The sequence below is a fragment of the Nematolebias whitei genome, chromosome 15 (assembly GCF_014905685.2).
Source record: "Nematolebias whitei isolate Nwh7 chromosome 15, NemWhi1, whole genome shotgun sequence".
Taxonomy (NCBI): Eukaryota; Metazoa; Chordata; class Actinopteri; order Cyprinodontiformes; family Rivulidae; genus Nematolebias; species Nematolebias whitei.
The window spans coordinates 45,464,837-45,492,792 of NC_056512.1; the positions used below are offsets into that span (position 1 = coordinate 45,464,837).

General features: G+C 41.9%; 1 protein-coding gene across 1 annotated transcript in view; it reads left to right on the plus strand.

Moving 5' to 3' along the window:
- Nucleotides 1-432: 432 nt before the first annotated feature.
- The window catches only part of plekhh3 (pleckstrin homology, MyTH4 and FERM domain containing H3), a 32,852-nt gene continuing 5,328 nt past the window's right edge, over nt 433-27,956 (plus strand). The window contains exons 1-7 of the mRNA XM_037688625.1: nt 433-675; nt 6,044-6,093; nt 14,657-14,751; nt 19,582-19,764; nt 22,246-22,403; nt 24,614-24,737; nt 25,161-25,458. Coding sequence (XP_037544553.1) covers nt 544-675; nt 6,044-6,093; nt 14,657-14,751; nt 19,582-19,764; nt 22,246-22,403; nt 24,614-24,737; nt 25,161-25,458 — 1,040 coding nt within the window. The 5' untranslated portion in view covers nt 433-543. The remainder of the gene's footprint in view (nt 676-6,043; nt 6,094-14,656; nt 14,752-19,581; nt 19,765-22,245; nt 22,404-24,613; nt 24,738-25,160; nt 25,459-27,956) is intronic.

Consider the following 27,956-nt stretch of genomic DNA (forward strand, 5'->3'; position numbering starts at 1 on the left):
AAAGCTGCGTGAACATGGAGAGGATCAAGCGCCACCGAGCAGGAAGAAGCTGCGCTGTCAGAGGGACGGGGCGTGGTTTGGGGCGTGTCGCTGCGGGGAGCGTCTGCTCTCAGCCAATCGTATGTTAGAGTGGAAACGAGCGGGCGTGGCTTGTTTCCCACACCATCCTGACCCAGCTGCTGCACGCACGCGCTTTGTTCAAAACTGAAGTCGGTCAGCGGTGAGAGGTGCTTTCCAACGCTTCGCCCCAAAACATGGTGATTTGATCATAATCCACGCAGGATATTTAATCATTACTTCAGGTCGGACTTTATTATGAAGTTAAACCAACAGCTGGAGTCCTGACAGAGTTTCCTCTCAGCTGACTTGGAGCATGACTGCTGCCAGCGTGAACGCGTCCTAGTTTGAGCACAGAGAGGAGAGGACGGGCTTCTCGTGCTTTGGACATCATCTATGGCACCTCCTGGACTCACACTTGTTGCGGCGTGAACGCTGAATCCACGGACCTGGCCTGCAGAAATCCACTCTTTTATTCGCATTTGAATGCCTTTGCAAGGAGTTTGCTGGTTCTTGTGCTGCAGGCAGGGCTTCAGTTTGCTGGGACGGGACTATGGGGAGAAAGAGGAGGAAGAATCGTTTGAATTGCGCAACAAGGACTTGACTCCCAATGGACGGGTAAAGCTGAACCTCTGTCCACCTGCACTGTGTCACACCTTCTACTTGCATTTACACGAAACGCCTGCTTGTTGCACTCTAAAACTGAGAACTGTTCTATTTACCTAATTTAGTCAACTGGTTCTGCTCAACTTGATTGTTTAAATGTAAAAAAATAATGTAATCATCTTCATGGATGGCATCATGGATTCAGAATCTCTCAGAAGGACATAAAGCAAAATGCCTTCAGGTTTGGTACCAATCCAGGGTTCACTGGCCTAATGCACGTGTGCAGTAAGAAAAGCACTTTGGAACAGTTTATATTCAGTAAAATGAAAAGCACATTTGAAGCTAATGCTCAGATTTAATCATCAGTATTTGGTTGCCTTTAAAGCTCGTATTATTGCTCCAGTGCAAAACAACCAGTTTATGTGCATTATTAAAAATCAACCAACAAGATTTAGATTGAAGATTAAATGATTGTGTGATCCAAATTGAACTTTTTAGAGCAGAAGTTGAATTTGTGGCATGCATGATTTCAGTGTTTGAGCAGTTCTGTCCATAGATCTTGATTTAAAAAAAGAAGATTACTCCTGAAAGGTAAACACTGGAACTGAAAGGTGTGATAAGAAGTACAAACGTTTCGCAGTATTGTTGCTCTGCAGTGACAAACCACAGTGCAAACACGAGTACACACATTAGCTGTGTGGATGATCAGGTTTATCAGTCACCAGTCTTTATTATTCTGGTTGAGCAAGAAAAAAGCGCCTCTGTTCAGTTTTGACGGTCAAGTTTGCTCGATCTTTGAAGCTGAGGCAACATTGAGCAATCCCACACACATGCTCTGATGCAAGCTGTAAAACTCAGCGAGCTGAACCGATCCAGTGTGCTTGGCCTCAGTTTCAAATAAGACTGTGGCCTTGTCTTCTCTAATGTTAGTCATCTGATCAGGCACAGAGAGTTCAGCATTGTCCGCCCACTTGTAAGGGGCATTGTTGCCTCAAAATGAGGTAGGCTCGTTCTGTATAATCCATCATGCATCTCTTATACAGCACTTTAGAAAATAAATCCACTCATCTACGTTGTTTTTGCATCAAGTGTGCCTGAGGTGAGGCTTTGCTGGTAAGAGTAAAACCACTGTAATTTTATAACTTGTATATCCTGTTTTCTGTTTGTTGGTCCTTCTGTGTGCCATCCAGCACCATACGACACATTTGCATGAAAACATTTGGGACAGATAAGTTTACACAGTTATTGGCTCAACAGAAATCTTAACTGCACCAACAACCCCCAGATAAGAGCAACATCTGTTGCTCTTTGAGGTGCTGGTTTGTGGCAGTGCATGCACACTATCTTCCTCTTAAACGTACCATCTGGCTGACCACTGCTCCGTATCTACAACCAGTATCAGATCATTGCAACATGTCCCAATGGAGATGGCCAACTAAAGTGATTCTTTACTGTACTTTTCCCACATTACTCATTAAGATGCAACCTCAGCTCCTCCAAGGATCTTCAGTTTAATGTTTTATGAGTGTCCTCTGTTTAGAACGTTTGGGAGGTTTTGCTTGAAGAAATGGTTTGCCTTAAGGATTAAAACAGGGCTGGCCAAATTCTTAAAGCCAAAAACATTTAATTATTGGCTATATTTTTGTATGCATTGCTTACATCTTTGCATATATGACCAAACTGTAGATGGAAAAATCAGTTATAATATAGCGACAATAAAAATTGATCAGGTTTAGGTTTTAACCATTGCATGTCAAACTGACAAAGTGGTGTCAAAATGAGATGAAACCAGAGGGAGTGAAACACCAGTCTGCTAACACCCTAGGTTGTGTTGCCTTGCCCTTTTCTTTTGATGTACCATCCATGCACTTTGATATGAAACAGATTACATTAGACAAGCTCATATAAAATTCTTAAACATCTTCATTATCTTTAAACTGTCTCTATCTCCTGAAATTATGTTGCCTCTCTGATTAGACACCTCCATAGATTTATGCCCAGAAATATTCACGAGTATGAATTTCCACATGCTAAGACATAAAATGTTGTCAACCTGGATGATGTTTATGTCTTTTGTGTTGACTTATTTAGTTGATCAGATTACTTACTAATAGACGGCATCACTTTACTCTTGTACTTAAAGTTGTCAAGTTATCAAAAGCAATGAACCACTTTTTTGGTTTAACGGAAGTTACCATAAATAAAATCAGGTATGATGGCATTGATGAATAAATAGTTGATCCTAACAGTCAACTCTGCTAAATGATAAATTTTCTTGGTTTGTGCCCTTTAGTTGTGGTATACATTGCAACAGGCGGCTGTGGCTGAGTGGTTAGAGCAGTCGTCCAATGCAAGAGTTGGGGGTTTGAATCCACCAGCAGTCACATGCTGAAGTGCCCCTGGACAAGACACCAAACCCCTCATTGCCTCTGATGTGTGTCCCATCGATGTATGAATGTGACAAAGCACCGATTAGTCTCTTTAGAATGATTTGTTCACTTAGCGTTGTAGAGATCTAGTATAGAGCTGTATGCATGGGTAAATGAGGCACGGATTGTTGTTAAGAGCTTTGATTAGATAGAAAGATTCTATATAAGGACAATCCATTTACCATTTCACTCTTAAGTTGATGCTTTTCCAATACTTGGAGTATGTCTAAAACTACTCTAAACCAAGACCCCCAACTGCTCAATTGCACCCATCAATTGCTGGAATAAAAACTAATCTACTGTTGTTAGAATAAAGAGCTTTGGATTTGCATTTAATAAAGTTGACAGAAAGGGTTTGGTAAGACTGAAGGTCTGCAGAGATTTCCAGAGAAGGCAGCTCAGGGACTGTTTAAAGTTGGATTTCTGTCAGTAACTCAGACCCCCCTTCCCTACCCTGTTGCATGTGTGTGCTTCTTATGGGCCTCACAACACTGAAATTCCATTTAGCTGGCCTTTCTCCAAGGATAACCACAGTGACCCACAAAACTGGTGGAGCCTCTCTTCTAGAGACCACAACTAGAATTGTTAGCCAACAAGCCAGAGGATGGCATGATGTGTGGCATCCACAGTACCAAAGTCATAGGTGCCAGTGTTCTTTGGCAGGACTCTTCTTGAATGGGGTAAGAACTGTGAGTCAGAGCTGACGTATGTGGTAAGCTTGATCCTCAGGAGCACAGGGCCATGTCAGAACCTTTTCCCTTCGTGTTTACAGTCTTCATTCAACGAAACTGCTCTTTAACAGCTGCCCAAACATTCACACTGGGCTGAATGCTTCCAGTGTTAGGACAGCTTGGCACTCATTTTTGGACAGGACATCTGTCATTCACTCTTATTTCCATGTTTCATTAGAAATATTTTCTCCATTTTTTTATGTGATGTTAAGTCACATTTACCAATAACTACCGCCACACAGTGTTCAGGCCTTGGCAGTTGTGAGTGTGTACTGGAGCGCCGCCATAAATCTCATTCTTGGAACAATCAGGCACAGTCCAGCTTTGGTGAGAGTGGATCCGTTAACCATCCCTACTGCCCTTTGCCTTCTGAGGTGTCATGGTATGCTAGTTTATATTTGGTTTTTGTTGCGTCTCTGCCTCACCACCTCTAGGCCACACATCTGGTCTTCAGGCCGACACGAGCTAAGCCCAAGCATTTCCTCATAGTTACTCAGCCTCCCAGGAGAGCTGAAGGGAAAGAGAAAGAGAGCAAGAGAGTAGACTGGAAAGCGAGAGCGGAAGTCAGCCACGAAGCGAACACATCACGCCATCTTTTCCGTCTTTCCCTTCATGCTTGGCACTAGTCTGGAGTGATTCATCCTCCGCCTGTCCAAAGGGAGATGTGCCAAAGCTCAGCATTGCACGTTATCTTTGTTTCTGTTTTGTTTCTTTTTTTTTATCCTACAGCTCATTCACTCTATTGGAAGAGTTTTTCTTTGAATTGTCACTTTTTGTAAAGAATGACTCAAAGTATTTAAACTTTACTTGAACTTTTAAAATTATAATCATGCCATTTCATATTTTGAAATCATAGCTTCTCTTGTGCTGATTTTATTAATGCTTTATTTGTTTTCTTAGTAATAGCGATCAGAGTCTTTTGTGGCTGTTGGCTTGTCTTAAACATTCACTGCATGGTTAATGGCAGACACAGGGAATTACATTACAGTCCATCTTCCATAATGCTGTTCAGTTATTCTTGCCTGTCTGGTTTGGCATCTGCAGCACCTCTTTTGAGTTAAACATTGATGAAATGCCATTATCCAGACCCCAGTCATTTCCACATTTGCCTCAAGGTCCATTTTCCTTAAAAATATAATTCAGATTTGATACCAAACTCTAAGAGTGCAGCATATGTTTACTTAGTTATTTTTAAGGCATCTAAAAAGAAGCAGGAGAATGTTTTTTGTGGAGCAACAGCTATACTTAGGATAGTTTGCCCAGTAGTAAAGTGTGGTGTGTGAACTGTGAGGGGCCCAGAGCTGACCTGGATAGTGTTTCAGGTGGGCCGAGTTGGGCTGGGGCAGCCACAGGAGCTGGCTCAAGGCTGTGGTTCGCAGAGACAACAAGCCAGGCCATGGGGACACACAGTGCTACTCTGCACACCAGGGAATTAGTCCAAACTGCACACTGGTGAGCTCTGATGTCTCATGGGGTTTTCCAAGGTCAGGTTGGGAGCTAAAAGCTGGGGCACTGTGAATGGAAACATCCTCTCCTATCTTCTGCTTACATAGATATCATTGTTCAAAACTTAACATTTGATTTATTTTTAAATGTGTACCAAATGGGTTCTCATTTACCCAGTAAATTTAGAGTTCACTTAGTGTTCAGAATGAGTTTTATGCATATTATTATGAATATCTGCATAGCTATTACTGCATTACTTACATGTTGTTGGTACTCTGATAACTGCTAAATAAAGTCCTGTTTATGTACATCTCTTTTACAACAGTCGTTCTCCATTAACCGGTGGATAGAAAAGGTGAAGGCAGCTGTTGCTGTTATGAGCACAGTGTAAAAAATAGGGTTATTTTTAGGTTACCTTTCCTAGAGAAATGACCAGTCTGAATTAAACTTTTCTGGAGTGTGAAAACTGGGCTGCATGCATGAACCTAGCACAAAAGATCCCTCTGTTCGGAGCCCTTACACTAAATTAGCCTGTTTTGCATGCCATATTTCTCCCCACCAGCTTTACCCCTTGCAAGTGAAAGCCAAGCATTACAGGAGCAGTGCAACTATGTGCAAAGGCTGCCAGGAACAACTGCTTGCACTGCTATAACATGGTCTCTAAAGGCAAACCATTAAAGACCACTCCAACCTGTGGATAGTCCTAAGGACAGACTACTGTTTGTGTTGCATTACTATTCATTTACCCCTTTCTTCTCGCTCTTTTGTTGACAGAGTCCAGCTGAGGTGATTGCTTCTCAGCCAACAGCCAATGGAACTAATGGGTAAGGAAAAATAAATAAATTCATAAACTTCAGAAGTTATACTTCCCTTTTCTTCTTGTATACTTCCCCTGATGGCTGGGGATTTCTGTATTTATCCTAAGATGGGTACATTTGTCAGTACTAGACTTTTCACTTCCTCTGCAGCATCTCGTGTGGTGCTCCTCACGCATATGCATTCGAGTGACTAAGATTTTTTTTTTTTTTAGTTTTTGCTTGTAATGCTGAGTTTGAATTTTGCCATTTTGGGCTACATCTACCAGTGATGGGTCACACTAAACCAAAATGTGATTGATCACATTTTGTCCTGCATCCACGTCTATAAATCCTTTGGTTCAAAGGCTGTTCACCAAAACTAGTGTCGGCAATAAACCAGTATGCATTTTCCAAACTGTGAACTTTACATGAATGTATGTTTTACAAATGAATGCTGTGTGTCAGTGAAAAAGGAGCAATTCATGAAGGGCCAGATCCAGACTATTTGTTCATGGCTGTGATCTCAGGCAGTGATGTAGCCAGGCTCTGCTCCTCTCTATCTCTGGCATCCTGCCCTTATCCCTCCCCCCAAACTCCCCCATCCCTCATGCATAATCTCTACTGTACATCTGCCGACTCACTGGCAATGAGTCACAAAGCTTGACATGTAGGGCTATCCTACGCCACAAATGAACAGACAGCAATCTGCAATGACTCTCAAAAGGAATCAAACAGCCCAGGGATGTGGCTAAGTGAGACATTTTGCTGTAGTCATACGGGACATGCTGTCTCCTGAGGCTTGAAGGGGGGAAAATGGAGAGGAAGGAGAGAGGACTGGACATTGTGTGACTCAATCTACCCCATTAACACTCCCAGAGAAGGCATGGCTTGGATGTGAGTGTGTGCGAGAGATTTCTCCAGTTTAGTGGCAGTGGCCTTGGGCGACATGGCATAATTAATTACAGGTTTTGAAGGGAGTGTGTTAAAAGCTTGGCTGTAATCATCACACTGTGGAGAGATTAGAGAATGTAGTGCTCGGTCGTTATCTGAGCAACTGGAGGATACGCCCACAAGTTCAGGTGCGTTAAGGAAATGACAGACGAGGCTCAGATTGGTCAGCACTTTGTGAAATAACAAGTGGTGTGACGTACATTTATTTTACATCCTGTCTAACAGGCAAGACTGCTCTGGTTTAATGTTGCATTTAATTTAAGGGGTTGAATTGAACTGTTAAGTTAAAGGGTGTTACATTACACTTCAGATAACCACAATCTCAAGAATGCTATTTGACTAAAACTGTATAGATTTTTTCAACATGACTACAATAATAATTGAAATGACAATTTTTAGTGTCATCTGCACAGAAATAGTGCTTAATTTCCGACTTATTGTCGATAAGCATAAATGCACAAGTGTAAGAGTTTACTTTTCTGTAAGAACGGAAGAAATGCCACTTCACCGAATCCTCAAAAATGGTATCAAATCAAACAAAAACGGGTAATATTTAGATTTTCTTAATGACACTTTTAGATTAAACATCTTTTAAATGTATTTATGAATATGATTGAGTGCATTTAATTGAATGGCTAATTGATTTTTAGTAGGCCTGTCACGATAACAAATTTTGCTGGGTGATTAATTGTCTCAGAAATTATTGCAATAAACGATAATATTGGTTGAAATTTGACAATAATTAGTAACCATTGCCAAATTTAAGAAGAAATGTTGGGTAATTTTTGTGTGTAGTACCTTTTTTTGATCACTAGATGGGAGTATAAAACTGGTTGAACCAAAGGATGGATAGTGAGGGAGCGAGCAGCGTGACTCTTTAAGAAAAAGGGAGGGAGGCTCCTTGACGTGACATGGGCTGTCTCTCCTTCCTGTTTTTCTGTTCTCAAAATGGCAGACACTTGGTGTGGTTTGAGCTCTAGCATTTTTCACACAAAGCTTTTAATAAAAAATAATAATTAAACAAGTTCTCAGCTTCTTTTTTCAGAGAAAACAACTTTTAGACGAAGGCACGAGTTTCAACTGTGAATTTTTGGAGTTTTGACCAGACGGAGGTTTTTTTTCCCGAGGCTCGTAGCTTAGCTGCTTCCAAAAATGCGATTTTGGACGGTTAAAACCGAAAACAAAAGAGATAGACACAAAGAAACGATAAAGTGATAAATGGAAATGAGGTCGATAACTTTCATTTATCATGCGATTAACTGATTTATTGTTCATTACCACAGGCCTAATTATTAGTAACCTGTATCAATTATTAGCTGACGTATTCTGTTGAATGTCGACCTAATTTTTTCTGTTCTAACAGAAACACGGTGACCTACAGTAACAGGTGTTTCCTTGCAGAACTCTGTCACTCATTTACAGTTCTTGATTTTGAAGGTGTGGATGATTGACAGGCAGAGAGTACAGACAGTAGAAAACTCCTGAGCTGCTTGTTCCCTCCAGCTGTTCCAACACTCAAATCTGTTTTACATTTTTACCCATTTCTTTCATTCTCATGCTACTTTATGTCTCAAATCCCTACCTATAGTTTGGACATGGCAGAAAACGAACCGTACCCAGATGAGAACACAAACCTGAGAACTTCATTTTTCATAATTCCTTCCATCTGCCTTGTCATTAGCGCCTTCCCTCTTCTTAGACAGTTCTTCACATTCAAGAGCTTGATCTTTCTTTTTTAAGGTGGCTGCTGAATATTTCTGACATAAAGAAACCTGTGTCTCGGGATGTATTTTGTTGGTGACCCTAAAGGTGTGTGCATAAATGAAACGAGTTTGCGTGAAGAGTTTAGGTGTGGGCCCCCCCCCCAGGTAATTGTGCGTCTGGATGTATGCCGTCTTGTTGGTCAACGTGCACACACTGGCTCCGTTTAGAGTGTAAAATATGGAAGGCTTTCATTTTCATCACAAACTCTTACAAACAGAATGACTTCATTCAAACTAAAAAGCCACTTACTCTAAATCATAAAATTTCTTGCTGACAACACACACTTTTTCACTCACAACTCAGACTTCCTGCCCCCCCGGTCTCAAAACATGACTTTCCCCCTCCTGTCCTCTGCCTAGGCCAGAATTTCTTGGCAGTGGTCTTGAGTAAACAGTGTATTTTTAGCTTGGAGGTCATATAGGCCCGATCTTAATCACCACATTCCCATTTTCCCACCAGCCCAGTTTCAGGCAGCACTGGGGGAGGAGAGAGGGACTGAAAGTGAAAGAGATACACCTGTACTCAAAGTAGAGGAATCACTTTATTTTAATTAAAAAAAAGTGTTCTATGGTTTTATCCATCCAATATATTTGTCAACGCCTTAAAAACATTTATGTTTCAAGTTAAACAAGATTATTTTAATGGAGATGGACATTAACACGTAAGCATTGTTTGAATGCCCTTTTTGAATTTATCTGAACCAGTGGGATAACTGAATAAATATGCATAACATTTTTCATGCATGTTATTAATTCTGCGACTCATGCATGCATTGGTTTTGCAACTGTTTATGTTTTAGTAGTGAGAACCCCTTATTTGGATGTTGGAACATGTCATTGAATCCCAAAAGCAAGGACAGCAGTTTTTCACTTTAATTAATGTATCACATTGTGATTAGACCCTGGACTGAAATCAATTACTCATCACTGCAGCAACGAGCACTAAGCTGACAAACTAATCAACCAGATGGGTTGCTCATATTAAGTGTGCCACTACGTTGGCCTCAGGAAAGTGTGCTGGTGATATGCTCATTAAGTGTGATGACCTATGTGAAATATGTTGCGACATGTTGCAACATATATGCTGCTGGTTTGATTTAGTCTATAAGCTTTAGTGCAAATGTTTTACCGGTGCTGAATAGCCACATTCACAAGACAGTTCTGCTAAATGGCTGCACAGACTGGTCCGTCTTAAATCTCCCTATGATCGTTCATAAGCGCTGATGATGACGACCACGTCCCGCCCACAACTGAGCTTTCAGAGTACTTTTAGCAGTGCAGACTCAAAAGAGGCATGGAAATAGACCCAGGAGCTCTTAGGTGTTGCTCCGCACGTTCTATGTGGGACAGACCTCGTTCTCATGACGTATCTGAAAATCACAACGAACAAATTAGTCATTGTCCTCATGTAGTCCAAGATGATGTTGTTGAATGTGAAGTTGCAGCTTTTTTGTTAAAGAATGACCGAATGGATTTGGGGAATACTGAAGTAGGGGTTAGACAAAACTAACGTGTTTGCACAAATAAGAAGCGATTAAAAACCACACTGAAAGTTCTGCTCAGATAAATGTGTCCAACTAAGATAAATGTGTCCAACTAAGATAAATGTGTCCAACTAGGATAAATGTGTCCAACTAAGATAAATGTGTCCAACTAAGATAAATGTGTCCAACTAGGATAAATGTGTCCAACTAAGATAAATGTGTCCAACTACAGTGTTTGGACATTTAAATCCCGCAGCTGGGTGGTCACTGAAAACGTACATCGTCACATTATTCAAATCCGTTTGAGCTATAAAGCTGACCCGCCTTTTCAGAAGTCGAGTTCAGGGCCTGTTACTGCCGCCCGTAGAGGGATAGAGACACAGGGTAGGGTGTCTCGGAAACCCCCCCAACCTCATCGTCTTCTGAAGGAACCCAAGTGGTCAGAACACGTGTCAGTACGGTGGCCCTGAGGTGTAAATGAACAACATTTGAAAAAACAAAATTGCATTTGAAAAAATGGAATTGCATTAAACCAAAGCAGAAGTGTCCGGAATCACATTTGGAAAAAAACAATTATTCAAAAATTATACAATTTCTGTTTTTCCAAATGTTGTTCATTTACACCTCAGGGCCACCGCATGTCAGTCCCAGACTGAGGCGTCTTGTAAATGAGACTAATGGTGCACACAAGGAAAACTCAACAAATACTCCAAACATCAATACATCTTGCAAACTCTCACGATGTTGCATGGGACTGTGCACAATGCCATTTACGAGGCTGGACCAAAATCTGGTTTAGCTCCCATTATTCAGACAGAAGATCCTCGCCTGCTTTAGCTGATTGAACCTGAAGACGCACAAAAGTGACTGACGGTGTGTGTGTGACACGCGTGCTTTGTTGCACTAACATGGGTGGGACACCTTTCAGGTTTGCCTCTCTTCAGCACAAGGCATTTGGTAACATCATTTTATTTCCAGTAAATCTTTGTCCAACTTAACCTGGTGATGCCCAGATTTAATTGTCTACACCTGTGCAGTTCTTTGGGATGCAGTTGTGTTTTTATTGTGTCATTTTTAGTCAAAATCCAGCTTATTTTATGGGTTTAAATGAAATAAGTGAGTCATTTTGGTTTACCAGCACTGTTAAAGTGATGGGGCAGCCAGTGGTTTATTTGCTGTTCTCATTCGATCTTGCCAGAGTTTTCTCTTTCACTGTTTTTGTCTGCTTTGGTTGTTGCAGTGATCCCAGCTGCAGCAGAACAATGGACACGCTGGAGTGTCTGAAAGTAAAACCGCACTTCGTGATGATCTCAAACCGCAGAGCAGAATCAATCTCGTAATTTTTAACACATTTCAGGTTTCAACAGATGTGCAGTGAGACGCTGAAATATTGCTTCTCTGTCGGAGCATACTTGTACCTGGAGGGGAGGGTTGGTGGGAGGACGAGGTGCTGTCTACAGATGAGCACCAACTCTGTTTTCTGTGCTGTCTAATCCCCGTATCAAATCGTTTCCTGCGGTCCACAGGAAGCTGCTCACTAAAGGCCCCATCACCATGGCCTCTGCTGGAGTTTCTGGGAATGTGGGGGTGGTGGTACTGGAATACGGGGGGGGGGGGGGGGTGATATTGGGGGTAAGGCTGAGGAGTTGTGAGGCTGTTGGACAGCTGTGGAGATGCAAAGCTACCACATCAATTATGCTCAAGCATTTGCCTCAAGCTGTAATACATGCTCCTTTTTATTATTTACTTTGATACATCATAGATTACTCCTGAGAAAATAAACTCCTTACAAACACCAACATGTGGAACGTTTTAATTACTCATCAAACACCATGAAGTCTTTTGATTTTTATGTTTTTAACTTTTTAAAATGCGTTTTCCATCCTGTTCCTTTGAAACAGAGCTGTACTTAGTAATGCACATGGCCGCCTTGTCATGCCACGTCATTACCAGCATACTTTGTGCTGATATCATGACAAATAAACTCAATAACATAATGCCTCCTTTCATATCAGACAGTCTGATAACAGAATTTGGCAGTAATAAGCAGATGGCAGGTTTCCAGGAGTAATCCTGGTGTGATCTTTTAGTGGTCTCAGAATAATGTGTTCACATTAAGTCTACATTTTGAACACAATAGCCGAGCTGACTTTGCAAGAAACACATTCACTTTAAAGGTCACGCACTCGTGCTTTTAAAGGTTGAAACTGGGGCTTGGTGTTCTGTTTTCTTCTTCCATGCCCGCTCGCCATGGCTGGCCCCAAAGAAGCAATAGATTAGACCTTGAAAGGATTTAAAAATGGAGACAGGCTTTCATGGGGCTGAACATCTGATAAGTTGGCGTGCTAGGCTTATTGCGAAGTGTATATATTGGAAAATCTGTAAACAAGAGCCAAGTTTTGATCTGATGGTTTTCCAAGATAGACGACCCTGTGCACAGTTCTCTAAATTAACTGTTAAAAGTTAATATTTTTACAGTCCGATTCTGGTTTTGATTTGCACAAGCTAACTTGAAGTTCAGACGTGGGCTTGTAATCATACGCTGCATCCAAAAGATGAATGCAGCCATCTTTTAAAGCCTTGAATTTAATGTTTGGCTTTTGCGTTCATGTTTTTTGGACTTGGCATTCACATGTAAAGGATGGACTAGACCAAGAACCTGACTCAGAGCAGCCTGGGCGGTAATAAGATATACATTTTTAAGCCTCAGTAAAATTGAAACATGGGAGCTGTGTAAAAAGGGTTTTCCCCATTTTTGGTCTTAAAACCAAAATTGTTGTAACAAGTTGTAAACATGTTTATTCCTACTTCAGACTTATCTGTTGGAGTCCAGGAGGTTTGACTTGCCTTAGCTTCTACTTTAAATATCCACTTGAGAAACTTTCAGGTTCTTGGCTTAGTTTTTACATCTCCAGAGACTTTTTCTTTTAGCTTTTTAGTTTGGTAGTGTATAATAAATTGAGGTTTTCAAATTGCATCAGTAGGACAAGAACATTGGCATTACAACGCCTGGTCCTCCGTCTTCGTGTTTCTACAGTCACATCCCTTGCAGGGTGCCTGTCTGAGTGTTTCAAATATGTAGCAGGGGTTATAAACAACCCAAAATAAAAGATGTCCTCATATTTCTGTTTATTTTTATGTATTTAAGTATTTCTATATGTAGAATCAATTCCCTACTGTATCACGCAACCAGACCTAAATACACAGCACGACTCGGTGTTTCTCGGTTTTCCTTTCTGGTGAATTGTTGTTCCAAATTAAATGCCCACAGAGGAAAAACTGTCCCAATATATTGTTTTGTTGCCTGAATATAAGTTGAACAAAAAGACGACAGTGCAGCAGAGTCCGTTCTGCAAATGCACGTTACTGAAACGTCTGCACAGAGGTTCAGCCGTGTAAAGTGAATTATAGACATTATCACCTCAGACTTCACAGAAAGAAAAGACACTGATTCTGCAGTCATGTAAGCCGAGTCAAAGCTGATAAGGTTATACTGAGACTTATTGATTGCCAGCTTCCGTGAGGAGGAACCTCCTGGAATTATCAGATCGATGCTGACGTGAATCAGCTGACAAAAGCACAGGTTACTAGAGGCCAATAACCTTGGGAGGTGCGTTTCCTCAGCCGTGGTCCCAGGAGGATGTTCAGAGGAAGAGGAGGAGGAGAGGAAGGAAAGAGGGGGGTGTTTGTCTTATACTTCACATTTTAAACCCAGGAAACAAAGAAAATAAATGAGCTATTGGATAAATAAATGAGCAGAAATCGAATCTATAAGAAAGTCTAACGGACTGGAAATGAGTCTTGGCTTGAGATAATATGAATTTGACCTCAGCGTTGCCAGACTGACGCTGAAGAGTCACTGAAAATAGTTGCATTCACAACTTTATGATTGGACACAGAGTTTTAAGAAGGAATAGCCGTTCATCAGATTTACAGATGTTTATGGTTTTAACTATCCAGGACTGTGACCTTTTGAACCTTTTGCCTTCCACTGACCACTGACTGCCTGGCTGGGAGTCAGACCGGCGTCTCCTTGTCACGTTTATTTCCAGTCGCCTTTTCGCCTCGCCAGCCAACGTGATAAAAGATAGTCGAGCTGTCCACGGTGGCTCAGTGTCTATCACTGTTTGTCAGCAGGCTTGCGTGCTGCTAGGGAGGGAAAGAGGGAAAAGGCGAGAGGGAAGATATTTGTGGCACTCCTTCCAGTCCTCCCCTGTGCGACCCCCACTTAAAGAGTGTCTGAAAGGCTTGTAGTTGGCAACAAGTCACATGGGATGGGAGTCACGGCCAACAGTGTGTCTCTGAGCCAATTACAGTAGCTGAGGTGGGGAGGAGGTCTGAGCCGAGAGCGGAGCGGGGTTATTTACATTTTCTTTCTGCTGTTCTGCACAGGCACACTGTCTCACAGTCACCTGTCAAGATGAAAAAGCTGATCAATGAAGAGAATGAGATGGGAATAGAGGAAGAACCTGAACTTTTAGTGAAAGGTGAGTCTGACGCACAACAAAACACAATGTGCCGCACAACTATCACTCCAATCTTCCTTAAAGCAGGGGTTCCCAACCCTGGTCCTTGAGGAACACCATCCTGTACGTTTTAGTTGTTTCCCTGCTTTGACATGTTGTATTTGTATCAATGGGCGACTAACAGGCTTCTGTAGAAATTGATGATGTATTTAAGTCACGACTCAGGTGTGTTGGAGCAGGGAAACTATTAAAATATGAGGATGGTGTTCCTCAAGGACCAGTGTTGGGAACCACGGCCTTAAAGCAATGCATTCAACTGCAACAATCAGATAAGTCATAACCATTGCTATCATAATAAATTAATTAGAGACAGAAAATGTTCAACAGTTACAATAACAAACAGTTCATGTATATGTACATACATACTGAGACAAGACTGTAATATTATGTGAATAAATAACCTCTTGATGACTGACCATTCAATAATCTGAAGTTTAGTTTATGGTCAACACAAGATCAACAATGCACTGAAAACAAAGAAACTGTCCAGATGACCGGACTGAAAATTGTTGGATTGTATATCTGGATTATTGCGCATGGACTTTGTTGTTAATGCACTGAAATGTTCAGGATGAGAAGAACCGATCTGACTCGCTAAAAAAAACAACAACCAAGAAATACTGGAGCATACATTAAAGGTACAAAATAAAGTACCAAAAGTGAAAAGAAATTTATTTATAAGGTCCAAAAGCAATATACCGGTAGTAAACAACATGGTAGCGTATAACGATGCAAGTAGAATGAATTAGTGTAAATTCTGGTAAGTTGCAGCCCTAGATAGTTTTCCAGTACTTTGCTGTGCTACTTTGTGCTTGTCACGTGATTAAATGTTGTATTTAATTCATCATCCAAACCGTCTCCTGTTGCAGCTCCATTCTGGGCTGCTGCCCTGCAGCTAACCCCTCTTTGACCACATGCGGTGCACAGCTACTGCCATTAGAAACCTTGTCTTGCATATTTTTTAGGAATGATCTCATGGGATATTTTTGGGCAAATCTGTTTTCATTCTCCTTTTTTGTCCGGCTGAAACGGAGCAGTAAAATGCCATCGCTTGGATTCGCTCTGTCCTGTTTGGAGCGGCGACAGTCCCATTGCCTAATTCTGACTGCAGTTGCCATGCCTCCCTGGCTAGCCCTACTCCTGTGCCCACTCTCCGTTTGTCACAAGGTTTTTCTACAAACCTGAGGAGCTATTTTTCATGCTCGCTGTCCTTTTTCAAATTGTAGCTTTTGCATCGCCCAACCATTCTTCAGTAGACCACTCTTACAGGCACCCCGACTGCAGCACACCTGATGGTGTTAGATAATCCCTCTTATTTTTCTCCATTTGCTGCACAAGAACGTGTTTTAAAGAAAGCCTCTGTTAGGGCTTTCCCCCAGTCACTGTGTTTTTTTCAAGACTTCCTGAGGCCATGTGGCTGAATATTGCCTCAGTGTCTAAAATAGGCCACTGCCATTGCAGATATAGACCGATGATGTGAGGATAAATTGTAAAAGCCATAACGTGGTGACAGAAAGTGATGTTGACATTGGTTTATTGACATACCTTTTGTTGATTTACAGTTAAAATTACTCCTCACATGAAGCACAGTTTTGCATGCTCCAATAAACGACAGTGGAGCTGTCTGGGTATGTCGGAGCCTAAAGGAGGAAAGGTTGTCTGAGTTTAATGTATACAAATTTAAAGTTCAGGGTTAATTTAGAAAAAAAAAAAACAATTTACCCATTTTTTTAAAGTGGCATGTTTTTTTTTTTTTTTACATTTTCATCATTAAATTACAAAGACAGCTTTAACAGCCGGTTGACCACATTAGGATTTGTAACAGTCGCTGAAGTCACCGGATACTTTTGCAAAAATTGTTTTAAAACTTCAGACCTCCACCCAGTTCTTCACTTTAACTTCTACAGAATTACAAAAGTGTTTCCTTGATGTTTTGATTCTATTTTAGAAAAGTCCTTTTTGAGTTTTAATGAACTACCAAAACACCAGTGCTACTAATCTTTCGTGATTTTTGCGACTTTAACTGATCTTTAGAGTAAAATGTTCTTCACCTCTGATGGTTATCGTTTATTTGAACATTGTGCAACATGATGTACATGGAAGAAAAGCTGAGCTTTCGAAAGAATTGCAGGAGGATTGCAGTAAAAAATACACAGATTGTTTGCTCAGTCCATGTTTGAGGGGGCAGGGCACTGAGGGGTCAAAGGTCACAAATGAAACAAATTAAGGGCGAGTCGTGGCCCCCAGGGGAAACATTAGCAGGCTACAGAGATGGGATCCAGATGGAACATCATGAGAGGAGTACACAGGGGGTCTTTGGACTTTTCTCGTCTTTGGGACTCTTCTTTGCTGTTTCTTATCGCGCTGCTTAAAGACGTGAAAACGAGCAGCATCTGTGGGACGTCGTCCGCCTGTGGCTGAGGCGTCAGGGTGGCAGACATGCCCTTCTTTCAGTTGTCTCACCCAGACAACTTGTCTGAAACTGTCCCACATCCAGTCTGTCAGCAAGCTCAGCCCCACTTAACTCACATTTTTTATTAATCCCTTTCACATCAACTTTTAAAGTAAATCCCATCTTATGTGGTGCAAAGTCCTTCCTGCGCTTTTACTTTGGGCTGCATTGCACTGGCAGGTTAAAGCTGAGAGGCCTAACCTTCACCCTCTTCTTTTTCTCTTTATTTTTATTTTGAGCAACAGCAAAGCAGTGGGATCTTTGTACTGCCTGGGAAAACCACACTGGGGTAAGGTTAAAACGAAGGGCTGGAGGAGGAGTTGGGCAGATGAAAGCAAAACGGAAGAGAGTGAGAGCAGGAGGAAGAAAGATGCTGGTGAAATGAGGGCTCGGCTTACAGGTGGCATGCAGCTTGCTAACCGCAGAGGAAGTTGTGATGCTGCTGTGGCGTCATTACAGTTTTCAGTGTTGGAAGCTGAAGGTGTGTTTTTTTCTAATTGTTCCTTTAAAGCGACTCCCAAAGCAGGCGTGCACAAGCGCCGTGCACAAGCTACATAAAGTCACCCTGCCAGTCTAAAATCAGGACCTGCTCCAGGTGGCCTTTAGCTAATCTTTTCACCCTCACCATCAGCTTGTTGTGTAATAAACTCTGGCCACCACCCCAACTACCACCACAACTTTTTGTTAGGGATACACGATATTGGATTTTTGGCCAATATCCCAATGGGTTAGAACTTATTTGGCCGATAACCGATATCAATACCGATATTTTTTCCCCTAGATCTACTTGCAGAGACTACATAAGTTTCTCTGCTGTGGAATTAAAATACTACAAAAAGGGGGCTGAAAATGATGCAACACTTCAACTTGGATTTTGTTAAATGTCAAATTTATTCATGACATTTACTCTCTAACACGATGACAACACTCGAACAGTGCACATTTCCCAAATCTAAACTCAACTTGTTCACAAGTGACAAGAGAAAAGTGCATAAGTTGTAGTGCATTAATAGATATACTTGACAGTTTCTTAAATTAAAATTTTAACTTAAAACAGAAGCTTTTTATATCTGTGAGTTATTTTGATGGAATGGCCGATGTCCGATATTTAACTTTATCGCGAATATCGGCCGATACCGATACCATGCCGATACTATCGTGCATCCCTACTTTTTTCTGTTTGTCTTTAGACCGCATTTGGACAGAAACTCTGTCAACCTAGTTTCTGTGCTCTAAGATTAACTTACTAGGAATAAAAGTCCGAGCGTTCCTTCAAGACGAGCATATTGAACCCAGTTGTCCATGCCAGAGTTTTAATTTGAAATCATCCGATGTTGAGAGGGAGTGGAGTTATAGCCCTTTGGGTTAAACCTACTAGACAATGATGTTATGCAGAAATTCAAGCGGTGTTGTGAAATCTTGCACTCAGAAAGTGTGTACAGGACGACTCTTAACTCTTAACTCTGACCAAATCAAAAGTAGACATGGTAAATATCTGTACAATTGACTGAGGTATAACAATTTGGGGGTTTGATTAAGTTTTTTTTTGCTGTGGTGGTCAACTTCAGTGGAAAAATGTGTTGCAGATGTATATCTAATGATTACTTTATGAAAATGTAATAGTTCATGAGATATTTTGCTAATGCTGAAGACATAGAAACGCACATGTATACACACACAGGCATAGAACAATAGCATTTGCCTTTGCTTCTGGCCGCAGGTGATGATAGAAATATCTAACATGGAGGGGGAAGTTTGGGAACAGTGGATCTGCGGTGTCCCTAAACCCTCAGAACTTTAGAGCACAACAGTATTGCATCGTGGAGCCCCCTACAGCCACAATGGCTGCTGTTTGTCTGTCGGACTGCAATAACTCTGCCCCCCAACACACACACACACTTTACTCACTCAGTTAACCTCAAAAGTGGTAATTAACTTTGGCAGCATGCAGCACTTAATGCCTGTGCTATTAGCTTGCTGTATTTTTATCCCCCTAGCATTTACCCCAACAGGGCAGTCGCACATTGAAACTTCAACAAACTTTGCAAAGAATTGCACGCCTTGAGGTTTTTCCTCATTAAAGACGAGGCATGGCAGCTTTGGTTAAGTAGCTCCATGATTACTCTCCTACTGCATAATTATTTCAAGGTAAATGCCTAATTTTGTGCAAACCAATCATGTAAAATGCACATATCAACATGTATAAAAATGAAATCCCTGAGCTTATAAAATACATTTTATGATGAGTTTCCATTCGATGAAGTAGTTCTTGTTGCTCCACTGCCGTGAGGGGTTTTGAAGCTGACTTGTCCGGTGATGTTGGTGTCTCTTATTGAAAGGCTGGCTGCTGCGGGAGGTGCGAGGAGGCTGGCTAAGGCACCGACGGTACTGGTTTGTGCTGAGCCAGGATTCTCTTGACTACTACAGCGGACCAGAGAGAGGAGCTCGCAGACTGGGAACACTGGTTCTCACCAGCCTTTGCTCTGTCATTTGGCCAGACAAGCAGACATTCAAGGAGACAGGTGAGCAAAAAATGAAATAAACAATTGTAGATATTCTGCTAAATTATAACGGACGCAATCATGGACACATTCTTGGTTATTTATGTAAAAACTCAGCCAGACTTGTTTTAATCTCTTTAATGTTTAACACAGTGGTGCAGTTGATGCGATACGCGGGTATATGGAGTATACCCACTAGAAAAGCTTAAGTATTTCAGTATAAGTACTTAAACGTGTCCTATGATACATGACCTATCATTAGGCACGTGTCATTGATACGTTAAAGGGCAGTTAAACGCTTCTGTAACAATCTACTGGTATGCAGCGCTTGTTCATTACATTCGCTTATCCAGTGAATTATTGTATAATTAAGATTTCTGTACTTACAGCTTGATACTTGAACGTGTTTTGCTTTGATACTGTTTTATAAATTCTATAACATGTTTGGATACAAAGCCAACGGTTGTACAAAGTTTGATGTTCATTTATTGAAATACTCTGCCTGGCCAAAAAAACAAGTCTCCACCTGGATTTAACTACTGAAACAGGTCCGAGCCTCCTGTTGGATCATCACTGCACGGGCGATTATGCTTCAGCTGCAACAAGTTGTTTAACTCCAACTGGTGCAATGAGTTGCTTCTCATTTCTTCAACAACATGATGAAAGACTCATGGTGTGGAGAAGATGTCCGTCTGTTTGAGAAGGGTCAAATCATTGGCATCAAGCAGAGGAAACATCTCAGGAGATTGAAGAAACTAAAACTGGGTTAAGAACTGTCCAACGCATTATTAAAAACTGGAAGGACAGTGGGGACCCATCGTCTTCCAGGAAGAAATGTGGCCGGAAATAAATCCTGAATGATGGTGATCAGTGATCACTTAAAGAGAAGAAGGTCACGTGGTCTGATGAGTCCAGGTTGACCCTGCTCCAGAGTGATGGTGCATCAGGGTCAGAAGAGAGGCAGGAGAAGTGATGCACCATCATGACCAGTGTCTCGTCATCAATGAAAGATCTTGGTGAAACATTTAATGCAACACTGGATGAAATAGATCTTGTGACATTGAAGAAGTTTATTGAAACAATGACACAGAGAAGGATGTGATCAAAGCTAAAGGCGCTCCAACCAAATATAAGTGTGACCTTTTTATTTGGTGTCGACTGTTTTTTTTTTGGTCAGGCAGTGTATAACCATCAGAGAAATTTTGAAATGTTCAATATGCTTACAAATCAAAATAAATTGACAATTACATAGTACTAACCAGTGTACTTGGGTTTCTAAGCACAGTATTCGGACCGACTGTGGTAAAGTTAGTTTTACGTTGGACATTCGTGCTCCGTGGCTTCAACGGTGTCCAACGTCCAATGTCAAACTAACCGTGGTATATCCACTACAAAAATGTAGACTACCCCACCGGTTTAACAGAAAATCCCCAAGGTATTATTCCTGGAAGTTTCGATATCCTCTGGTCCACTTTGCCCTCCAATGTGTGCAACAGTTCTGAGTACGTTTGGGAAGTTCCAGTTGTGTCCAAAATCGTGTCTTATGGGTGGGCTAGCTCTCTTCTGAGTTACATACCTTCATTTTTTTAGTAAATGATTCAAAAGAGTTAAAGATTCCAGTGGGAAAGTGTTAGCTTTATATTTTTTACTTTTTTAAAAACTTGTTGCCCTCAAAAGTGTGTCTGCCCATTCATTAGTGGGGTAGAATTATTCCACATCGACTTAATCAAACTAGTAAAAATCCCAAAAATGATTCTGTGAGCGAAGAGGTCTTACAAAACCAGTATACATGGGGGGTTTCTGGCAGAAGTTTGCTTTCAGCAGAAGCTTTGTCACAAGTTTCATCGACTGTTTCGCTACGAGGTGGATTTATGCTCCCTTACTGAGAAATCTGTCAGAAGCGAGTTGTAGTAAATCTTTACTTCCTCTATGCGTTTTCTGGTCATTACCAACAAATACTAGTTCCCTAAAATGAGTTGAATTAGGGACATTGTTGTCCCTTTACAGCAGTGGTAATCGAAGGACGCCAAATGATAAAAAGGAGAAATGACAATACCAGCATGAGAATAATCATTAAAACTCGTTTAGCTTGAGTTATATTAAGCAAGTCATAATTTTGGATTTATGCCTCACTGAGGACTAAACAACAAACGGTGTGCTGCCAAGTCACGTAGCAGGAACGTCTGATACCAACCGTGCAGCTGCAGATCAAGCCGGGCTGCCTGGGGCATATCCAGTACTTCCTCTGTGCATAGAGGAAGCATGCCTTTCTTTCAGCTTTATTCCACGATGAGACACCTCAGAATAACTGCTCTTGTTTGGTGTGGCATGAGGTTTTTGTGTGATCTTGACCTTTGATCCAAAGTGAAACTGAGAGAGGAAGTCGGGGGAGAGGGAATTGAGGTCGACATGCAAAGCGCCCCGTACGGCTCTCTTACCCATTTACCTAAAATGCCCTGAAAGATCAGGCACATTGTGAAAAGTGACACTTTCTTTTTTCAGGTTACTGGAGCATCACGGTTTATGGGCGGAAACACTGCTACAGGCTGTACACCAAGCACTTCAACGAAGCCGTGCACTGGGCTTGCGCCGTCCAGAAAATCATCGATACCAAATCCCCCGTGGAAACGCCAACGCAGCTATTGATTCGCGACATCGAGGTGAGACGCACAAAAAGCACACATACTCATGGCTGCCGCCGAACTACCCGCGATAACACAAACTGCGCATTATTCACCCCACTGTTACCATGGAAACCACACGACCACACTGGGCTGGGAGTCCAAAGTTTATCCTCCATTGAATGAGCTCATTTTATGTCACCACACTGGGACAGAATGTAAAAACAGGGAGGGTGGCAGTTTTAAGGAAAAGTTATTTCCACTTATTTAATGCTCAGAAAATGGATCTGGGGACTTTGGAGCTGAAGTTCCCATGGGCAGAAAGGATGTTTTCTAACCGAGAGTGGTATTTTTAGAACAGGAGAGAACAGAGTGCTGAAATCTCATTGGGCAGACGGAGGAGCGATCTTGCTTCAGTTCACCCCTGGGGTGAAAAAAGGGGCCGTTTTTGGCTGAAGAGGTGGACGAGGGCTGGCAAGAAGCATTAGGACCAGATAAGCAGCCCTTTGCTTGGCCTCCTGTCTCAGTAATCTCTCAACGAGAGGCTCTAATCTCAGAGAAAGTGCTTAATCTACTTGCCTTCATCTACTGCCGTCTGCTTTGCCAGAAGGGGCCAAGTTTATATATATTTTTTAAGGAATAAACGGGGCCTGCTTTTAAAGTGCTCTTCATTCACGTCTTGGAGTTTTCCATCTGAAAACTTCTTAGTCTCTCAAACAACAACCTTTACGAGAACAGAGCTGCTGCTGTACAAATCAGAGGCGTGTCACCACGGCCAGGATTATCTTTATAACCTCATGCTCCAGGTACAAACGGTAAGGACGGCACGGATGCTGTGAGTGAAAGAGAAGCCAGCTGTAGCCACTAAGGTCAAAGCACAAACGGTTGAGCCCACAAACAAATGTTTTCATATCTTTTAGTTTTAATCAGACTGAATTGTGTACGTGCTGTATCAAAAGAAGCCATGTTGTTTAGTTGTTATGTGGAAAACTACTTGTCCTTACGGGAGATGTTTTAGGTGTTTTCCTGCAACTGCTGGTGAAAGAATTACCTTCTTTTTTCAGACCATTAATAAGTGACAGTCTTTTTCCAAAACAATTGTGCAGTCAAATTATAACTTTGTGTCAGCAACTAAATAACTTAGCTGTTCCCAACAGAAGAGAAAGAAGAAACATGCATGGTGGCACATCCTGCCACCGCTGAAGCCCGTGTTCAAGTGATAGTTCAGATTTATATTGAAATTAAGTTGTGTGGAAAGACTATTTAATTATCCCTTTGAAAAGCTGAATTAGGAAAAAAACAAGTTTAATTCTGACTGGGTCAATGAGCTAATGGCTAATCCAAATGAGGCCATGACTGAAGGTGACGACCTGTTTTAGGAAGGTACAAAATGTCAAACTGACTCACCTGAGTGCTGTTTTACAAACCGCTACACCTCCAGTTTTGCATTCCAGCAGGAAAACTTCAATATTCCTGCTGGAAACCTCCCGAGCTACAACAAAAGTACTGCTGCAGCTATAGTAACCTTACAGCAGTAAATCAGCTGTCATCAAAAAGTTTATAAAGTTGCATTCACATGAAGCACTTTGATTTTTTAGACTACAGCAGTCCCTCGCTACTTCGTGGTTCGTTTATGGCGGACTCGCTCTATCGCGGTTTTCAAAACAAGATAGGATCGATGGATGACCCGCACCATCGGCATGGGATTTTTATTTAAAATAAATTATTTAAAGTTATTTAGCCAAAGTTTAAACAGAAGAATGCGAACTTTTCCACATTAAGGATGGGGAAAAGCTGCCGTGTCTTGCAGCGGGATGGAGGGGGCAGTGGGATTGGAGGAGTTGCAGAGTCAGGAGAGAGCCAGAGCGAGCGCAACGTTACTAATGAGCAACAGGTGCTTGAGGGCAGTAGCATGGAAGCCATCTGTAGCGCTAGAAGGCATCAATCCACACAGGCTGTGAAAGACAGAAACGCACGCACAGTAAACTCATTGACACCAGCGGATAAAGTATTGCATGTCATTCGTGCAAGTGTGCTTTGCTGGGTCATCACTTGACCTTCCTGTTGCTTTGAAAGTTGCCAGAGCTGAATTGTGACCCTGGTCAAACTGACCTCCGTCAGCCGAAACAAACGCACACAATCACAAACCGAGACTTTACCCTCAGGCTGAGCTCAGAAACACTGGATGGAAACAAATTCATGTTTGTTGGTGTAATCGTGACAGTTTGTGTCTTTACTTGTGTTCACAGGAGAATAAGTTTAATCCTGAAGTAGTGGAACATATTTACCAGCACAACCCTATCCTCAAGTACACCCAGAGCCCCCTGTATGCTCCTCTGCTGCCTTTCCCTTATGGCAGTCTGGAGCACACATGTAAGTACTTTATACTTGTTTGGTATACATGATCACAGCCTCTAAAATGATGGTTCAAATGTAATAAAGTAATACAGATCTAGCATATCCCCCATTGCCATTCGTTTCAGAAATATAGACAAAGATCATCTTATTTAAATTTGTACGTTAGTTCATGGGGCAATTTGATAGACACATGAAAACAATGAAGGGCAAAGACATACTGGCCTAAAAAGACCCATTATGTCCATAGAAAAAGTCTTAGAGATTAGAGTTCAGCTCCTGAGAAATAAGAGCAAAAACAAGTGTTGCATTTATATTTTTGTTTAGTGTAATTGTCCATTTTATTCCCTTGGCAATGGGTAATAAATATTTTTTTAGGACTTGACAAAGACATTCTATTCTAACATAATCAAAGTGTAACTGTTGTACTCGATTTTCCAGACCACAATGGGAAAGGCTACGATTCGGTGCGCGAAGAGGCCGTGAAGCTCTTTAACTGCTTGCAGCAGCTGGAGTCGGCGCTGGAGCCAGTTCCCATCATCCAGGGCGTGCTGCAGACCTGCCTGGACCTGCGGTCCCTACGCGACGAGGTCTACTGTCAGCTGGTGAAGCAGACCAGCTACACACCTTCCCCGTACACTGCTGCACATCTTCGTTACTGGCAGCTTCTCACCTGTATGAGCTGCTCCTTTCTGCCAGGGCCAAATGTGCTCAAATACCTGCGATTCCACCTCAAAAGGTGAGAGGAACCCACAAAACGGTTGTGCTGTATCTATTTATCTCCAATGACAAGATAATTATAGCTCAAGCAGAGCTACTTCTGAATTCAGACCATCAATTTGTTTTAGACTGTAAGTCCTCAAAGCGATATAAGCACAACAATTACTATTAGTCTGGTTTACTAGTTTGGTTTGGTAGTAGGTGCGAGTTAGCCCCAGTTCATAGTTTGAGGGCAACACAATGCACATCTTCTCTCAAAACCTTAACATTTACTGTTGGAGTCTACCCTCTTTGATAGCAAACTAGTTCATGATTATTCTGGATGCACCTCTACAAATTGTACAGTTGTAGATCTGTGCAACTCTACGACTGATTAACTTTTGGAGTCGACCTGATTCAAGATGGCTGCCACAGCTTATCAACTTAAATCAACACAAAAGGCCTGTAACTCTGTGAATTTTACAGATACTGCGCTGAAATTCTGTCATTTAGGACACGCACTCCCAAGGACTAACAGGTCTTATGAGATACAACGTTGACCGAGATTGCAAGTACAGTAGTCCCTCGTTTATCGCGGAGGATCCGTACCCTGAAGCCCCGCAATAAGTGGAAAACCGTGATGTAGGATTAGTAGTACAAGTAGTAAGTAGTAGTTTATTTTAGTATATATACATACATACACACACACACACATATATGTATATATATATATATATATATATATATATATATATATATATATACATATAGGTGTTTTAAACCCTTCCCACACGCTTGCAATATTCTAAACAATGTTTCTAAACGCTCCAAGAAAAGAGACAGCATGTCTTGATTTCAGCGCTCTGCCTCCGCTGCTCTCAGCCACCTGCAAGCGCTCTTGGCCACGCCCACTTCTCCGCTCTGCATGGAGAACAGCTGATCAGCTGCAGCAGGAAGTTTACCCTGCAGTATGGGCTGCACAAAGGTGCAGGAGGTGCTAAATAATTTAAACTAGTTTAAATAAAAAATCCATACCGATCGTGCGGCTCATCCATCAATCAGCCAGTTGTGTGTCGCGTCCAATATTTTTTTGAAAAACCGCGATAGAGTGAGTCTGCGATAAACGAACAGCGAAGTAGCGAGGGACTACTGTGTTGTTGTTTTCAAGGCTTGACCAAAATGGCTACAACTGTTATTTTTCAACATATGGTCTTGGTCTAAAACTGTGGCATGGTAGGCGGTGGGTAATATGTATTCCATGAACAAAAATGCCAGGCCTTCAAATAAAAAGGGGAAAACGGGAAAATGTATTTTTGTCTCTGACTCATCCTTTAGAGGAAACCTAACTTGTGAAGAACAGATGGAAAACACCATGACATGCCTACTTGTGTTCACTTTGCTGAAGTAAAAACAAAACTGCAGTTGTCAATAATATGTTGTGGTCTTAACATTTTAGTTTGAACTTAGTAGTGATTTAACATGGGTGTGAGTCGACATGCCATCAGACCTGGAGTCAGTTGTTGGTGACAGGGAGGAGTCTGCAGCTGAGAACAGGTTTAGCTGGGAGGTGAAGGTGAACCTGTAATGGTGTGTAAGTTGCAGGGCACGAGAGGAGTCTAGACTTCGGACAAAAAGCAGGCGCCAGTTTTCCTAACCACCAGTTTAGATATAGTAGCAAGATATGCCTTCACATTGTTAGCATGCTCCCCCAGACAGATCCAGAGTTTGTGGGCTGGATTTGCAGGTCTGAATTAGCCCCTCTGTCAAGCAGACTAATCTAAGTTGTTAGCAGTGCTGATGTCCTGCTCTAGACTTTCTTACACCATGCCATCAAACCGCTACGGTTTTCTATCTATATTCCTGCACTGGGAATTGGCCTCTAGCTAATGGAACAGTTGCATGCAATGGTAATTCATAATAACACTGTGGAACTGGCTGGCTCAGTGTTTTGATACGTCTTGCTGTCGCTCTCACGCACTCCCTCTCTCAGAGGATCGGCGCTGAGGCTGCAGCTGGGCAGAGCGAGGACTGGAGCCTGGCAGCGGGTCCAAAAGCACTCCTCCTTTCACTCCCCTCCGGTGCCCTGAGAAACCCCCAGGGAATGTCTGCTGTCAGAGAGAACGGGCCAGAAGAAAGAAAGCAGAGCGAAAGGAGGGAGAGGGAGGGCAAGAAAGCAGGAAACAGCAGGGAGAGGAGAGGATCACAGAGACTCTGTGGAACATTCCTGATTATGTTTCAGCAGGACAAATCCCACTCGATGGCCATTTACTTGAGAGATAGCAGCACACTGAAGTAAATGAGCGTGCCGAGTCAGCAGTCGCACTCTTTTCTTCTTTACACTTTCCTCCGTTTGTTTGTTGCCATCAAACTACTTCTGCATACTCCGTACCATTTTAACTGGGAGTGTCAAAATGTTTGGCTCCACTGGGAATAATGCACTTTGACTTTTAGTATTCATAACTTTTATAGTTTGTGAATTATTTAGCTTTACTTGCAAATATGTTCAAATAGAAATACAAGGTTCATGGCTCTTTGTCA